Source organism: Pleurodeles waltl, chromosome 5 (assembly GCF_031143425.1).
Source record: "Pleurodeles waltl isolate 20211129_DDA chromosome 5, aPleWal1.hap1.20221129, whole genome shotgun sequence".
In the NCBI taxonomy this organism is placed as follows: domain Eukaryota; kingdom Metazoa; phylum Chordata; class Amphibia; order Caudata; family Salamandridae; genus Pleurodeles; species Pleurodeles waltl.
The window spans coordinates 1,486,229,481-1,486,248,030 of NC_090444.1; the positions used below are offsets into that span (position 1 = coordinate 1,486,229,481).

Consider the following 18,550-nt stretch of genomic DNA (forward strand, 5'->3'; position numbering starts at 1 on the left):
CGTGGACGACTTGGGCCCACTCAGGGATCTATACGGGCAAATGATTGGAAGAACTCAGAATATGATAATAATCGGCGGGGACTTTAATGTTTTGCTTAATCCTTCCTTAGATAGGTCTACCCCCAGACCGACAGTCAGTACACCGAATATGAGAACTTGCTTGCATAACATAATGGAAAATCTTGGTTAGATTGATCTTTGGCGTAACAGAATGGGACAGACTAAAGAGTTTACCGTCCGGAATAAGAAACTTGGGCATGCTTCCAGAATTGACTTTTTTCTGATAGATGTAAAACTTCGCAATAATTTAAGGGGAATCTCCCACCAGCCTAGCCATCTCTCAGACCATTCCGCTGTTCAGCTGGTTATAAACCTTGTTGACTCTCGTGAACGTACTAGATGGACATTGGATCGTTCTCTTTTGGGGGAAGAAGAGATCATCTTAATGTTGAAAAGAGACTCTAAGGATTTTTTTTAGATTAATTTAGGTGCTGCGTCAACAGCCACGGTCTGAGAAGCGTATAAGGCTTTTATTTGCGGAAAATTGATTAGCTACGCCGCCTTCAGAGCTAAGAGAACCAAAACTAGAATAGAGTCTCTTGAGGATAAACTCTGCACTTTGCAAGCCCAAAGTCGATCGGCCCAGGATGCAACAACGCACAAAGACTTACAGCACCGAATTCAGGAAGTGCAAAATTCACTCAAGGTCTTTTTAGAATCAATTGTGAAAAGCAAATGGGAAGCTAGTAAACTGGCGCATTTTGAGTATGGCGAAGGTTGTGGCAAGTTATTAGCATGGAAGAATAGGTCCGACAAGGTTAGGAATAAGATTAAAGAAATACTAGATGAAACAGGCAGAACCTCCCCAGAAGACCACAAAATCGTAGGAGAAATTGTCAAGTTGTTTTCTACACTATACAGAGATGACTCGGAGACCTCAGCGGTGGCAATTGAAAATTAGCTAAAGGGGGACACACTCCCCAGATTAGAACTAGCTAAACATTTGAGCCTTAATCAATGCTTGCTCCTTAGTGAGGGGGATAGTGTTATTATTGGCATGAAAAACGGGAAGGCGCCTGGTTCAGATGGGATACCGGTAGAAGTATATAAAGTCTTGAGAGAAGAGCTTGCGCCCGTTCTGACGCAGCTAATGAATTCGATATTTATAGAGTCCCTTCCGGCTCCACCCTCTTGGAATGAAACTATCATAACCTTAATATTAAAGCCTTAGAAAGACCCCAGATGATGTGAGTCTTATAGACCCATTTCACTGCTTAACAACGACTATTAACATTTTTGCCCAAATACTGACTAGGAGGCTGGATAAGGTGATTGGTGACTTAGTGCATATCAATCAAAAAGGATTCATGAGAAATCGATATTTAGGAGACCTGACCCATGACTTGGTTGCCGCAATCGATTTGGCAACTACTATGAATATGCCTCTAACTATATTAACAATTGACGCTGCCAAGGCGTTCAACAGAGGGAATTGGCACTTTCTGCAGGCGGTTATGGACCGCATCAATTTGGGAGATAACTTTCTTAACGCAATCAAATCTATCTATAAGGTTCCCTCTGCTCGGGTTCTGGTTAACGATACCCACAGTTTAAGATTGAACGGGGTACTCAACAGGGCTGTCCTCTCTCCCCTAATCTCTTTAATCTTTACATTGAACCGCTGGCTAGGAGAATCAGGGCAGATCAGAGAATTATACCTTTTCAGTATCATGATTGGGCCCTGAAGGAAGCCCTTTATGTGGATGGCCTCCTGATATATACACTGAATCCCCAATGTGCTCTCCCAGCACTCTGGGAAATTATTTCTAGCTTTGGAGGGATCTCTGGATATTTAGTTAATATAAATAAATCTGAACTAATGTCTTCGAACGGCCCGCGAGATAACCCATTAGAGAGAGACGAAATTCGATATTTAGGGGTTAAAGTGGTCAAGAACCAGGCAGAGATGGCCCAAGTGAATTTTGTGCAGCGCCTTAGGGAAACTAAGAAGTTACTCATCCAATGGTCACATTTACGTCTTTCTATATTGGGCAGAACAAATCTAATAAAAATGATGGTTCTGCCAAAATTCTCATTTATCTTTAATGCTATCCCACTATCTTTTAAAACTGAATGGCTAAGGAAACTGAAGGGTGAATTAGTTCGTTTTATCTTATCATATAAAAACCACAGAATAGCTTGGAAAAAACTGTGGAAGAAAAAGTTAGATGGGGGAATTGCACTTTCAGATTTCCAGCTTTACTATTGGGCATTTCAGCTGAAAAAAAAAAATCAGATCACTTCTCTCTAAGGAAAATTTAGCCCCTCGACTTACGGCACTGACAGGATGTTTCTGGGACCAGGGTACACAGTTTCTTCATAAATCTGGTCATCCCAGATACTACAAAAAAGTCAGGCTAAAAGTTCTCTATAATTCTTGCAGCATCTGGTATGCAATAAGAACGAGACTGGGCATTCCGTGTTATAGTGAACTGGCCCCAATTTGGAACTCTCCCGGTACCCCGGTATGCCTCCAGGATGTACTAGCCAAGCCACTGATAGAGGGAGGAATTATGCAGTGGGGACAGCTAGCTAGTTTGGGCTCTGTTAGTTCTTGGGAATCTCTATCCGAAGCAACTAATGCTAAATTGTCCAGATTTAAATATGTGCAGATTAAAGCCTGGGCGCATGGGGAACTGGAGGCCGGGTGTTCCACGACTTGGGAGAGGGAAATCACTGGCCCACAGTGTAAAAAAAAAAAAAAAGGAGGTTGCAAAGTAGTACAGGGTACTCATACAGGCTGAAGATACATCTCCCCCCCCCCCCCCCCCCCTCTACAGAGGGATGGGATCTCGTTTTTCCTGTCCTAGACCTTCTTTATTACTGGCAGGCCTCTATGAAGATTCTTTGGTCTGTTGTTAAATCTGCCCCCTTGCGGCGGAACACCGGTCCACTGTGTACCAGGCACACTGGACTCCCAAAAGGTTTACTAAAATAGCCATCCAAGGAAAGAGTAACTGCCCAAAGTGTGACTTAGAGGGAGCTGATGATATCCATCTTTGGTGGCAGTGTCCAGGGATACGTACTTTTTGGGAACAAGTGGGCAAATCGATCCGGTCTATTAGAAATAGGCGTAATGAGATAACACTACCAATGGCTGTATTTGGGCTGTACGAGATTGCTGAGAGGAGTTTATCAGATAGATTGGAGAGACCTCTGAGGAATCTCTTTTTATTTGGTTTTGATAGCCCGGCGGGAAATATGCATTAAGTGGATCTCTAGCTTCCCCCCTCACTCAGAGACTGGCTGTTGGCAGATAAGAGAATCTCTGACAGATTGTAGTAACGGTTCTGATAGGTGCCTTAGAATGTGTGAACCCTTTTTTGCTTTCTATAGAACCATCTCCTCCAGGCATCAGGATACTGTGAATTAATTAGACTCCACCCATTTTGACTCCTGAGATCTGATTCTGGTAAGAGTCCAATCATTAAGTCTTCCGATCGAACAGCTAGGAGGATGGGAGCGGACTAGTGCTGCCCCTCCCCCCAAGGCTGATGGGGGCCATTTGTTCCTTTAGTGACCCTGGAGCACTAGAGCCATGATCAAGGCTGGGGCACGCTGCGGTCTCTTGTTACATATGAAGACTCAAAAAAATATATATATATTTCCTCAATACCTCACTCTGATACTTATGGGTTCAGTGTCATGACAAGTTTTCTATTACAGCGGCAAGAAACTCTAGGGTTAGTGTGCTCAATAAACAGGACTGAACACGCATCGCTAGTCTTCGCAGAAAGCCAATGCTTCTTTTTGAGAAACACGATCCTGTTGAAATGCCTAGGCAGGTCTGTGACTTGTCCAGCATATTAATACAGAAAATTTCAAAAATGATAGTTGCCTTGCTGTCTTAAACTCTGACAGCAGCAGATTAAAGAGCATCAGATCCAAAAAATGTGACAAAGTCCTTAAGGTTCAAAGAACATGAACAAGGATTAGATAAAAATGTATCAAAACTTTGTCCCATGTTTAAGCAACTAACAAGAAACCAGATGTACTCCTTAGAAAACTTAACATCGCTTTTAACAAGGAGACATTTCTTTAAAGTTGTTTTTTATTATTTTACAGACTTGAACTTACTTTAAGAATAATGTAATTCATTAGGTATAATACAATGCCAAAATAAGACTTCAGTGATGACAATAATGTTTTTAGGTCCAACAATGCCCTAAGCTGCTATTTAGTGCCACTGACTTGTGAAACAATCAACTTAAAATAGAAGACATCAACATATCTATCACACATTAAAGGGTGACATGCTGGAGGAAGCATGACCAAGCAAGCTGCAGAAAGTATCTCTGCTCATTTCTGAGCTCTGTGCAGTTCCAATCTGCCTTAGAACCAAGACTTTTTGTGTAGGAACCATGGTTGTATCCCAGGTGTGGATATGATACTTGAGTCCTGAAGAACAAGTTATTTACCTTTATTATCGTCTTATCTGGTAGAGACTATGTAGGTGCAGATTCCTTACCTCAGAATATTCCCCAAGAGTCAGAGTGGATCAGGAAAATCTTAAGCAGTGGCTCTGCATGCCAGTAGGTAGTCGATCAGCTGGAATCAGTGCTGGATAAGACATGTACGGTGCCTATAGAGGCACAACCCCAGTGCTCCAAAATCAATTATTTTTCGTGGTGGTAGTAGACAGTTTGAAAATTGGAGAATAATGTCTCTGTAAGATTCTTGTTATGTTGCAGCCTTGCACATGAGAGAGAATATGGAGGGCAGGCCTACGATGAAAGGGATTTCTTTTAAGTTACAATCATATGATTATGTTTCAAAAGTGAAGTCCTGGTAAGTTCTAGGGGAGCTCTACTATAAATAAGGGATGCATGTATACATTCAGACTGAAGGCTGAGGTGGAAGATAAACCATGTGCGTTTCCTCACATTGAGGCTGAATGTTTATAAAGAGGCACAAGGCAGGGAAACAGAAGGAATGAAGAGTAATGAAATAAACATCCTTTTGTCATCATTGCTAGGAGTGGCAGTGATGGGCAGAGAAAATATTTTGGCCAGTTCCTCTACCATAGGGAACCCTATGAGTGGTGATCCGGTTACCTAGTCCGTATCTAATTTGAAGGGCAGGCACGTTCCAGCGGTTCAATGAACTGTAAAGATCATTTATGGAAATCCCTTCCAATACCCTTGCAGATATTTATGTATAGATCTTCAAAATGTCCTTGTAATATATGGTGCACTTCATACAAGCTTCATTGGTAGGAAAATCTTATTTGGGGTTGGAAAAACAATCTTATTTTAAGTGCTATACCATTTAGTCAAATAAAGTTAGATTTTCACAAATTTCACTAACAAATTTTAATTTGAAAACTGTATACTTTAATCAGCCATGCATTAGCTACCTCACCAAAAACTTCCTGTTACGTGCTTCCTGCTCTCTCCTTTCCACCTCAACATGGCGTGCAAGACGGTCTAAAGTCGAAGCAACCCTATCCTTTTGCCAGTCAATGTAGTCTTTAGGTTTCACTTTTCTCTGCAATAAAAAAAAAAAGTGGTCATTCTGAGGAACTGTGTTTAAAGGATGGCACTTTTGTTCATAGTGTGGAGCACGCATTCAAAAAGAAAGTGTGAAAAGTAAAGTACTAAAGGAACAATTACAAATACAATTTCTTTGACATTGAAGTTCTAAGTAGCATTTTTTTATTTCACTCTCAACATTTTCTTTATTATCTTGCACTGCACACCTACCTCCTATTAATTGTACCTACTTTAATGCCCAAACATCACAGAATAGTCTAGTAATTTTTCACTCTGATTTTCTACATGAAAACACTGCAGACAATGGAAGGCCACCATGTTTAAGCAAAGCAAAACACAAACGCTGTGGGATAGCGTAACTGGATGGACGGAATGCATAACCAATCAAACATTCACCCCCAGTCACAGATCTGGGTTTAATCCATCCATTATTTTGCTCACCATGCCACCCCAGTTTGAACCCAGCCATATGCAAATCAGTCTTGACCCTGTTCCACATGGGAACAGTCCAGCCCGAACTGCCAGGCCAGGTTCTCCCTGGACCGGAAACAAGCATCCTGGGACCGGTTTCGGGGTTTCACCCCTCATCAGCCAGGCTAGCTTGAATCCAGTGGCACAGTGAGCCCGGGACCCACGTCTGGGCATACCCGGCGCACTTAGGGCAGCAAAAGCAAAGCAAAACACAAACGCTGTGGGATAGCGTAACTGGATGGACGGAATGCGGAACCAATCAAACATTCACCCCCAGTCACAGATCTGGGTTTAACCCATCCATTATTTTGCTCACCATGCCACCCCAGTTTGAAGCCAGCCATATGCAAATCAGTCTTGACCCTGTTCCACATGGGAACAGTCCAGCCCGAACTGCCAGGCCAGGTTCTCCCTGGACCGGAAACAAGCATCCTGGGACCGGTTTCGGGGTTTCATCCCTCATCAGCCAGGCTAGCTTGAATCCAGTGGCACAGTGAGCCCGGGACCCACGTCTGGGCATACCCGGCGCACTTAGGGCAGCAAAAGCAAAGCAAAACACAAACGCTGTGGGATAGCATAACTGGATGGACGGAATGCGGAATGATGGATTTAGGCCCAGATCACTGTACTGGGGATGAATGTTTGACAATGTTCAGCATTCCGTCCATCACTTGTTGTTTTTGCTTTGTCGCCCTAAGTGGGAAGGGTATGCCCAGACGTGGGTCCCGTGCTTCCCATGCCACTGGATTCAAGCTAGCCTGGCTGATGAGGGGTGAAACCCCGAAACCGGTCCCAGGATGCTTGTTTCCAGTCCAGGGAAGACCTGGCCTAGCAGTTCGGGCTGGACTGTTCCCATGGGTGACAGGGTCAAGACTGATTTGCATATGGCTGGGTCCAAACTGGAATGGCATGGGCAGCAAAAAAAATGATGGATTTAGGCCCAGATCACTGTACTGGGGGTGAATGTTTGACAATGTTCAGCATTCCGTCCATCACTTGTTGTTTTTGCTTTGTCGCCCTAAGTGGGAAGGGTATGCCCAGACGTGGGTCCCGTGCTTCCCATGCCACTGGATTCAAGCTAGCCTGGCTGATGAGGGGTGAAACCCCGAAACCGGTCCCAGGATGCTTGTTTCCAGTCCAGGGAAGACCTGGCCTAGCAGTTCGGGCTGGACTGTTCCCATGGGGGACAGGGTCAAGACTGATTTGCATATGGCTGGGTCCAAACTGGAATGGCATGGGCAGCAAAAAAATTATGGATTTAGGCCCAGATCACTGTACTGGGGGTGAATGTTTGACAATGTTAAGCATTCCGTCCATCACTTGTTGTTTTTGCTAGGCCACCATGTTTAGCCTGCTCACATCAGTACTGACATAGCATGGTGTCAGCACTGGTGGTAGCAGTCATATTACAGCAATGGCCAAATTGACAGACATAAATGAGAGGCACGACTCAGGATTGGCTTTGGTCATCTTTCAGATAGGAGGAGCCTGACTGAGTTGTGGAAGAACAACAAAAGACCATGGCAGTAAACTTAGCTAGCATGCAGGTGAAAGGCCAGGCAGCATGAGAACCGCCCCTGTAGAGTAGATGGTTCCACAACAGCCCCAATGCGAGTCATCAAAGGTGAAGGTTCAAGAAGTCAATCTGCAGTAATCTGGTGCATATGGCAGTAAGATTAAGGGCAGCCAGGTTGGAGGACAACAAAAGGGCAAGGGAAGATGCTTCTGATACCTGGAAGACATGCCAGTACTATCTTAGATGAAATAGTGAGTCTCCCAGTTACTTAGAACTAAGAGGGTACCTCAGAAATATCCCCTGTAGTCACAATCTTGGCATGTGGCGCCTTAAGCTAGATGTGTTGAGAGATAGCTCCTCCCTAATCAATAACAAAAACAAGTACGTTTTGGCAATGGTAATAGAACTTGCCTATGCAAGAGCTATTGGCTTTTGCCAATGTGTTTTAGTCATGTTGCACACCAGCATGGATGCTGTTCAGCATGGCTAACTGTTAGTGGCATAAAGGAGAGTGGAGTAGCCAAGAGTGGAGTCCCCCTAACCACGATTTATTGCAGTCCCCATCCTAAAGGCAGAACGTATCTTCTTACAGTGCACCTTGCATGAGCGGTTTCATGTAGGGTTTCTTTGGTGAGGGGAAACGCAGCCACTCAAAGATACCTTTTGCCTGAAGGTGTAAAATACGCTATTCGTGTCAAGTAAATCTATGCTGTTAAGTATTTGTTTAGGTTTGTGGCAGGAGGTTGCAGTTAATGTGGTGGTATTGCAGAAATCCACGCTCCTCTCCCAGTCACCCTGTCATAAAAATGGGACGTGAGGGCAATTTACTGCCGAGACTAGTGCAGTGCATTACATTAACATACTAACACTTTAGCAGCAGTTAAGGAACATCTTACTACTCTTTATGAAGACACAGACTTACAGGACTTCTTGTTAGGTTCAAGAAAACCACACTCTAAAAGATTCATCTGTACCATATACAATGAGATCTGGAAACTTTTACAAATGGAAGCTGCTGCATGTTTACCGCAGATAAAGAAGATTTGGAAAAGGCTTTAGCTGTTGTTGATAGTGGCATGAATACAACAGGATATATTCCCTTAATAACATAGTGTCATCTGCGATTGACATAATTCAGAATAACATGTCATTTTTACATCATTGACAAAGTCAGCTTCGTTCCATAATGCAGTTAGGTTGGACACTACAGATTCTGAAAAATGGCTGCGTTCCATGGAAATATTTTAACAGTAGTGACTTGTTGGCTGCTTTTAATTCATCCAGGGAACAACAGACAATGGCTGAAAGGGAAGCAAGTTTCACCATACTTTACATAGAAAAGCTAGAGAGGTCGCCGTTCACAGAAAGTCCATCAACAGTATGGGTCATACATGGCATTATATATCTGCCCATTTCCACTTTTCGTTTTTTCCAAATGTTTAAAACATCTTGCCGTGGTCAGATACGAGAGGCTAGGCTTTAGTAAAGAAGAGTGAGAGTTGCCCTTTGAATATAAAATGTCCGAACGGCGAAACAGTTTTCACTATTAAAAAAAAAAAGGACTATTTTTCCAAAGTCTTATGGCACAATAAAAGAAATCTTATATGGCCCTTTAAAAACTTAACCCAAACACTTGGGAGGGGCGGGTAGTTACTTTTCCAGATTTGACCTTTTACCATATAGCATTTTTCTTAAACCAGGATCCCTTTCACTAACCGAACCCAATATATTAAACCTATCCTATGGTTAGATGTTGCAAAAGCTTTTCTTTACCCATTTTCTTTTCAGGAATTCATATAGTTTCCACACAAACCTTTATCCTTATTCCTCCCCATTCTAAAAAATGCCTGTGAACTCTTCCAACCTATTTTTATCCCCCATCAGAACACTAAAGAACAACTTCTACAATCATCAATTTGACAAACATACTCAAATAAATAATAAAACCACCTTTTGGACAGCTTGGCATGGAAAAGGTCTCAGTTGGATTTATCAACTTTTTGGTAATGAGTCTGGACTCCCTTTTATAATCGCTCAAGCGTGTTTTTCATTCTCTCCTTCGTATAAAACTAAATACAGGGCATTAATTGTAGTGATTCAATCAACATACGATCATCTACCACATAATATTATTCCCACTTCTCCTATGCATCACATAGTCCCTTTTATTGCTCAATTCTCCCTCTGTGTCCCAAATATATAAGAATCTAAGCAGCTGACAGACAAAAGAGTTGTGGAACTCCAACCTACAGATGTCTTTCAATTTTATAGAGCAAAATTTGGACCAATTTATGGAAATAATCTAGAGCTGCTTATGCCATCCAAACATTTTATTTACAATACACTCTTGATCACTCCGGCCACATTACATAAAATTATTCCAACACAACCCTCCTCCTGTTCGTCATGCACTAAAGCTTCCTTAGACCTTAAACATATGCTGTTCGAATGCCCCTCTACTCACCAATTTTGGTTACAAGTTTGGAAACAGATAAATTATATCTTCTACACATATATACCTTTTACTTTTGCCAATATTTTTCTAGTAAGTATTTCAGAGGACTGGTCCTCCCACTCAGATAATATTCATGCACTTGATGCACGACTTGCAGTTGAATTTCAACATATTACCTGGAAAGACTCTGCTAACATATCTTTTCAGGCTTGGTGGTACGGTGTCTGCTATAATCCCAGGTTTGACAGAGCACACATCAATTCAATTCCACCTGCCATCAAAAGGGATCATCTTTGGTTACCTTTAACATATTTCCTGGATTCGTGTGCAATGATCGCTTGCTTATATAACCCTCTAATTGAAGAGGCACCTAAACCTCCATGACTTTTGTTTTCACTATGAATATGGTTAACTGATGTGAGGTACTTTTTTTTGTCACATTTTGATGCTGTTTTAGCAATTATATTTTACATTTGTAACTTTTTTCCTGACAATGTGCAGCTTTGTTACTTTTCTCTCTCTTCTATCTTTCTATTCTATAAGTATTTTCAAGAGTTCAATAAGATATTTCAGACTCTGCACACCATATTGTATTCATATGCTTGTATTTTTCTCTTATTGTGCTTAATTACCAAATAAATGTTTTGTTTTAAACTTACTTGACATTTTTGACGACAGCACTGATAAATCTCAAATAACATCACTGTTCATATTGTTATTCACATTATTCAAAACCTGCTGCACATCATTTTATTGTAAGTTGTTAGTAAAGGGTCAATAGTAATTTACAAGAGTTACTATGAGCGCATTTGTGTGGGTGCTAAGAATGGAAATGTAGTAAGCCCTGGAGGCAAATGGGATGCATGTTGAAAGTTGTATGGTACATCATTCACAAACTATCAATGTTTGTGGTGCAAGTAGTACTCATTGTTAAAAAATGTAAAGGCTGTATATGTACCTGATGTGGGCTGCAGAGGCCTGGTTTCAAAAGAGGTGTTGGTTTTATTCACCAGTGGATTTCTATGGTACATGCCCATGTTAAATAGTTGCTAAATGGGTGGGCAGAACTCACGGAATTCAGCAGTTACAAAAAAAGTTCATGAGATTCAATGGAATTACGCCAACAGGCAAAAATAAGCATTCTGCGCTGCTTGTGTAGTGATTTAGCACTGTGAGTGCTTTCAGTGTTAAGAAATCAGTGTGAATGGCACCACATGGTGCGTCAAGGGGTGCCGCTACTAAAGTTTATCTTGCAGGCGCTCCAGTAGATTTTCTACTTGAGCAGCTGACTTCTGAACGCGAACAGTTACGACCAACAACGTTAGAAAAATATTCCTGGATGTACTCCTAGCGACCATAAATCGCACTAGAGGACGTCAAATCTGGCTTACGCTAGCCAACTTATTATGGCATGCATGCAAGAAAAAAAATTCTGCCTTGCGCAGATTAGTGGAATTTGGCCAGAAGTCCGTGTTACAAAAATAATGTAGGGTTTTTTAGCACATTTGCTTGTAGTTGAGCTAAAACATCTACACAATAGTGCTTAGTGAATGTGTGCTACAAAAAGCTGTTTAGATTTTCAAAAAAACTATTAGTCCTGTCAATGTAATACATATAAGCTGGTTTAACATCTAGTGTGCAAAGCTCTTTCAGCGATTGAGTCTGGCTAAAAACACAGGTAACTCGATTGGTTAATGTGAAACTGTGAAACTACTTTTGGGAGAAATTCAATATTTGTCCTAAGGACTACTCTATCCCTATGTACTTGGAAAAAAGGGTTCTTCTAAAGTCAAAGTTTTTTATTAATTTACACGTCATAGAGGAGTGATAGCCACTAAAAAGGTAAATTTCCATGAAAGAAATTGCTAAGAACAGGAGTGTATGGGTTCAAATGGTGGACCCATAAGTCTAGTAAGGACAATATTAAGGTTCCATACTGAACAACCCTGGGTGGAATAACCCTCTTAAGTCCTTCTAAAAACGCTTTTATTACTGCAATTCTAAACAAGGAAATAGGCTGTCTGTTTTGGAGGTAAGCAGCTGTAGCTGATAAATAATATCTGATAGACGAGTATGCTAGATTTGCCTTTTATAAATGTAGCAGATAAGCAATATCTTGCACTGATGCTTTGAGTGGATCAATATGTTTAGGTTGACAGTAGCATACAAAACGTTTCCATTTTGCAGCATAATACTGTCTAGTTGTTGGTTTTCATGCCCTTGTAAGAATATCCATACATTCAGAGGGAAGTTGTAAATATACAAATTCTAGGACTTCAGGAGCCATATCACAATATTGAGTGTTTTGGGGTCTGGGTGTCTGATCTGACCTCGCTTTTGAGTCAAAACATCTGGTCTGTTGGGAAGTTTCTGGTGGGGAACCACAGACAGATCCAATAGTGTTGTGTACCAAGGTTGACATGCCCATATGGGGGCTACAAGGATTATGGTGAGAGATGTTTGACTCAGTTTGCAAACCAAAAATGGAATGAGTGGGAGAGGCGGAAAAGCTTAAGCAAATATCCCTGACCAATTCAATCAAACAGCATTGCCCTTGGACTGAGGGTGTGGGTATATGGACGTGAAGTTTTGGCATTTTGAATTTTTTACAGTGGCAAAGAGATCTATTTCTGGTGCCCCTCAGAGGTGAAAGTATTGGTGAAGTACTTTTGTAAGCAGTTCCCATACGGGGACATGTTTCTGCATCCGGTTTAGAAGGTCTGCAAACTGATTGTCCATTCCTGGGCAATATTCTGAGATGAGGGTGTCCCATCCGCATTTCTGCAGATAATACATAGCTGTAATGTTGTCTGTACAGACTAGAACTACTTTGCTGGAGTTATGGCAGAAATGCTTTCAGCGCTAGAAAGACTGCTAGTAACTCCAAGTAGCTGATGTGATAAATTTGTTGAATGGGATCCCACCTGCCTTGTATTGTAAGGTTGTTGCGGTGAACTCCCTAACCTATCTGTGATGCATGTGTAGTGACAGTTATCTGAGGCACAGGGTTTTGAAAGGGCCGCCCTTTTGAAAGGTTGGTGGGATTCCACCATTGCAGGGAGCAGTGAGTCTGGTGGTCTAACACTAGATCCTGAAGATGACCCTGTGACAGACCACTGACGGGACAGACACTGCTGTAATGGATGCATGTGTAGTCTGGCATGAGGAACTATGGCAATGCAGGAAGCCATCATCCCTAATAGGGATCACTAGTCTCACTGTGTTAAGTATGGTTCTCTTGTAATTGAGACAGAAGAGTTTGGAAAGCTTGAATCCATGCTGAGTTTGGATATGCCAACCCAGAGTGACTACTGAGAAATACTCCCAGATAAGGCTGGATCTGTCAGGGTTGGAGATGGGATTTGAGAAAGTTTATTGTAAATCTCAGAGTGTGTAGAAGGTTTACTGTGTACTGAGTAGGCTTCTGACATTTTTTTTTTTTTTTTTTTTTTTTTTTTTAATGGTACTGGCTTTGATAAGCCAATCGTCCAAGTATGGGAACACATGAATATGTTGCCTTCTGAGGAATGCAGCCGTTACTGGTAAGCATTTTGTGAATACCCAGGGAGCGGTGGTTACCCCAAATGGTAGAACCTTGAATTGATCATATTTTCCCACAATGAAAAAATCAGAGATATTTGCAATGTGTTGGATGAACGAGCATGTGGAATTAAGCATCCTTTGAGATCTAATACGGTCATGTAATCTTCTTGTTCTAATAGGGAATAGCATCTTGCAGAGTGCCCATATGAAAATGCTCTGAAAGTATGTATAGGTTGTGAGGTCTGAGATCCAGAATTGGTTTTAATGAGCCATCTTTCTTCGGTATAAGGAACTATAGGGAATATACTCCTAACCCTTGTTGAGGGAGGGGAACTGGTTCTATAGTCCTTTTGAGAAAAAGGGCTTGTACCTCTTCTTTTAAGAGAATGAGATGATAATGTAAGAGTTTGTGAACACTAGGGAGAATATTTGGTGGAGTAGAAATGAGTTCTAGACAATAACCATGTTGGCTAGATGATAAAGCCCATTGATCTGTGGTGATATTGGACCATTGGGGATAGAAATGTGCTAGTCTTCTTCCCACGGGAGAAGTGTGTGGTGTGGGACATTGTAAGAAGTCACTATCTTGTATTTGAGGCAGAATCTTTAGAGGTGGACACCTCACCTCTGCCTCTATTTGCACTCCTGTATGAGCCTCTGAAGGAACCTCTATTGTAAAAATGTGTCCCTTGTTTTGGTTTGAGAGGTGGAAGGCTCTGTAGATGTTGTCTTCAAACCTCCCCTAAATTGTGGCCTATGAAAATTCCCATAGTTTGTGGAGTTGGTACGTACGGCCCCATAGCTTTAGCGATTTCTGCGTTGTTGTTGAGCTTGTCAATAGTGATATCCACCTCTGGGCCAAATAAGTGTTCTTTATCGAAAGGCATGTTGAAAACTGCCTACTGTATTTCTGGCTTGTGTACTAACCACTTGGAGACTGGCAGTACCTGGATTGGTACGGACTCCAAAAATGCCTTGGGCTGACTGTCACAAAGATTCAAGGACAGCTTCACAGAGTACGAAGGTGAGCATATGTCCTTGAATATTAACTGTTTGGATCAATGGGGCCCTGCTTAAAGGGGCCCGGGAGTGACAGCGGTTTATTGAATTGGTGAAGAAAACTTACGAATAGCTAAACCAGCAGTCAATTGGGATGTTAAAGATTACGCCATGCATGACGTAGATACGAGATCCGTATAAATATGTGCTAACTACAACATATACGCAATAACTGTGTGCATGGTCATGTGCAGATTGAGCTGCAACTCCCATAATGCCTGTTCATGGTATAAATTGACAAACATTAAAAAAACAGCACACTAACTGTGAGCAAGAGTCTCGAAATGCATTAGTGATGTTTGGATAGATGCAGATGAAGTTTTCCTAATAAATATCTGGAATCAATAAGCCTTCCAGGAGTGCAACGTAGCAATTATTAATTCGGGAGAAAACGGCCCATCCCCAATGTTTGCAGAAGCAGCATGAGCTTGCTGCTTCAATGATCACTTTGTTTGAGGATATAAATATGTCACTGCAAGCATTAGGAGAGCAATAATAAGTCAAGACACCACAAATAAAAGTACCTTGAAATCAGCCCTAAGAGCCTACCACCAGCAAACAGCCAAATTCCTGGACTGAATCTGCTTAAGAAGGGCGATGGGTGACTCCAACAGGTTCAACTCAAGTGCTCAGGGTGCTATATCATCACAGTTTGGACCATAAAACCTGGCACATGACACTTCTATAATAACATTTTACATGGTTACATCTGAGATTGCCAATGATCAATCTTCCTGTAGTCAGCTTTATAGTCTGGACGTTCTATGCCAGAGATTTTCTTTATAATTAAGGCTACTCACCTGGCCAGAACTTGCTACTTGCTAAATTCATCTTTGTTGACCAAATAACTCTTTAAATTCCAAACAAGTCAAATGAGTTTGAATTTGTGCTTCTCAATCTTTAATATACTGCAAAATGGATCTCAGCTTTCTTCTAATTCGGTCATTTACATTCCCAAATAAAAAAGTGACTACTTTATCCTTGTCCGTCCCATACAGATTGACTGTCATGAGTCACTAGAATAGCTGCTGGTTGCCATAATGTTTCTGTTAGATGTGTTAAGCATGAGGAATCCCCCTACACCCCCCCCCCCCCAATCCTCCCACTAGTACCACACCCAGAGTACCACCCCAGGGAATCTTCCCTTTATTCTTGGGCATATTATATGTGTCTGTTGAAGTTACTATCATCTGAGGTGGCCTTACAATGTGAAGTGAAATGTTAAACAAATGTGTTTCCCATCTTCTTCTTCCTTGCTCGTCTTGTCAATTCTAATAGCACTGGGTTAAATCCTTGCCTTCTATGACTGGGTACTTTGAATAGACTCATTTATTTACATTCTCTATTTTCCTTAGATTGTGCACTGGTTTCTCCACATCATTCTCAATCCTTTTTCCTAACCCACTGCCATTGTACTGTAGCCTTACATATGTCACACCTTATGCTATAAGTTATGGCTTTGTCTGTTAGAGTCTCTGATTTAAGTGGCAACCATAGAATCTGTCCTTTGCTAGTGTATACCAATATGTTAACCAAGATTTTCTTAAAGTTCTTCCAGTCTCTAGGCTTACATCAGGGTATCCTTTCAGGATGCCCTTCTTAAGAGGGGATATTATAAAACCTTTCAAGTCACCACTCTCTAGTATCTCAGGTATGTTAAGTATTCTTGATTGTTATGCCTAGAATACTTTTCCAATCTCTCTAGGTCATCTTTTGGGCTTTGGTTTTGCAACTTCGAATGACCTATATCACTGGTGTTATTTGCCAAGTCTTTGTCAGTTCTGCACAGTCTCTTTAGGTGCTTTGGTCCTTACAAGAACACAATCTAACCTTTTTTCTAAAGCTTAACACAGGACTTGTTTCCTTTTTTGGTTGGATATGGATATTTCAGACCTCTTCTGAATTTCAAATATTAGATCCAGTAAAATGATTCCAGAAGTGTACCCATAGAAATGGATTGTACTACACTTACCTCTTTTCCTGCCTTGTTACTTTTGGATGGATTGTTTACACTTGCGTGTTCTTCTGAGGCAGTGCCATTGTCATATTGGTCATCAGTTAATAGCGAAGAACCTCAAACCTGTTTGTAGTGGGTATGTCTGAATTGTTTAAGCAGCACGGTTTCTCTAGGATAAGCTCCTCAGTTATTTCCTTATATTCTCCCAGTCATCTCTCAATATATATGTAGCATTGTTTTTTATGTATGTTGAGTTACCAAATACTGAACTGTCATCAGGCTGTACTGAAAGGCGTTCTGCTGCCATCAGCTGCCTTTGTTGGCTGGATGGCATATGCAAGGTTCTTGTAAGCCATGATTTTAAAGAAATAATTTAATGAGGGGTGGCTTTGGAAGTTTGGGAGCGTTAGTAGCCAGTCTTCTTGCACCTTTCTTGGGTTAGATCTTTGCATGAATGTAGGTCTCTTTTGTCAGGAGAGGGAATTTAGCACAGCATTTTGTGATGTTATTTACCCTAATTGCTGCACTTACCACCATCAAATTAGGATGAAGGTGATTATAATGGTTTGTAATACTAACCACTTTATTTTTAGCAGGCTGGTGGGCAAGAATGTGTGTACGTAGGGAATATCTCTATTATTCCCACCCCTCTGAATCTTTATTTCAGTATTGCCACTTTGACCCTATTAGAATGATTCCATAGAGGCATTACTTTATTAGGTTTCTACTGTTTCATACCAACACCCAAAATCTTGAGGTGCTTGCTTGCTGGCAATATGTGCACATCAAGCCATACCTCAATGATGGTGCATTGTTTGAAAATCACGATTTATTTACATTGCCATATTTTCCTGCTCTGGTTGCTTTCAGGAAATAAATGCTCTTTCAAGTATTACCATGCACTATTGCTGCTGTTCATGGCAGCTCTGCAACAAGACAAACTTTGCAGTCTCTACTGGCAGCACTTTAAACAAATGACAAATCAACAGGTCTGACATTTTTAACCTATCGGTTTTGCCAATGCTTTTTTTCCGATGCTGTGCAGCATCAAAAAGAAGAAAAAAAAACAAGAAAGAACTAAAAGAAAGGCGACCAGGGTCACTGAGGCATCACAATGCTGCTGGCGGCAACTTCATTTTTATGCAAGCCCATTTGTGATAACAAATGCTCATGGAGTTGTAAATAAATGTATTTTACTTGTGTGAAAACACGTTTATGAAACACAGCAATGAAGAAGCAAGCGTGGGAGACGGGAGGGGTGGCAGTGGCAAAGGAAAGCTGAAAAGTCATATTTGGGAGGGGGTGAGAAAATAAGGAAAAAAAATGGTTGGGGCAAAAGGCATGAGTTAGGTTGTGAGGAGGAGGGCGTAACAAAGAGCATGCAGGAGTTTGTAGAGCAGATATTTGGGGAGAAGCAGTACAAGAGGAGAAACAAGAGCATACATGATCTCTTATTGAGTACTTAAAGAAAAATATAGCTCTCTGAATGGGAGTAGTGAAAAGAGAGAAGTCATCCAATGAAAAGGATGGTAAAGAAGCTATGCTCCAGGAGAAGGACAAACTATAAGGAGGAAAACCATTGAATAAGAAGCAAGCAAATGAGCGACAAGAGAGTCAACCAATGTCAAGTCATTGGCTGGTTCTAAACTCACTGTAAGATTTTGGAATAGTTCACAAAATGTCTGGCAGTAAACAGATAAAGGGTCTCTGTAGGCACTTACCACAACCTGAGAACAGCCGGGCTCTTCATCATCACTACTGACCAGGTCAATGAACTCCAGGACAGGTCGTGAAACACATTCCTAAAGGATACACCAACAACCAAAACTCAGTACGTGCTCACTAACAAGCATGCTAGCAATATAGAACAAGCATTTGCAATGCAATGAGTCTCGCATTTGTTCGAGTTGGAGCTATTAGCATTGTAAATTCTTAACTGGACTTTTCATGCCACATAAATTGAAAATGAAAAGTTAAACAGTTGATATAAGCGGCCC

General features: G+C 41.3%; 1 protein-coding gene across 1 annotated transcript in view; it reads right to left on the minus strand.

The window, feature by feature from the left end:
* The window catches only part of ZNF451 (zinc finger protein 451), a 407,158-nt gene that overhangs the window by 331,151 nt on the left and 57,457 nt on the right, over positions 1–18,550 (minus strand). The window contains exons 2-3 of the mRNA XM_069235765.1: positions 18,275–18,355; positions 5,422–5,547 (exon numbers count right to left, since the gene is read on the minus strand). Coding sequence (XP_069091866.1) covers positions 5,422–5,547; positions 18,275–18,355 — 207 coding nt within the window. The remainder of the gene's footprint in view (positions 1–5,421; positions 5,548–18,274; positions 18,356–18,550) is intronic.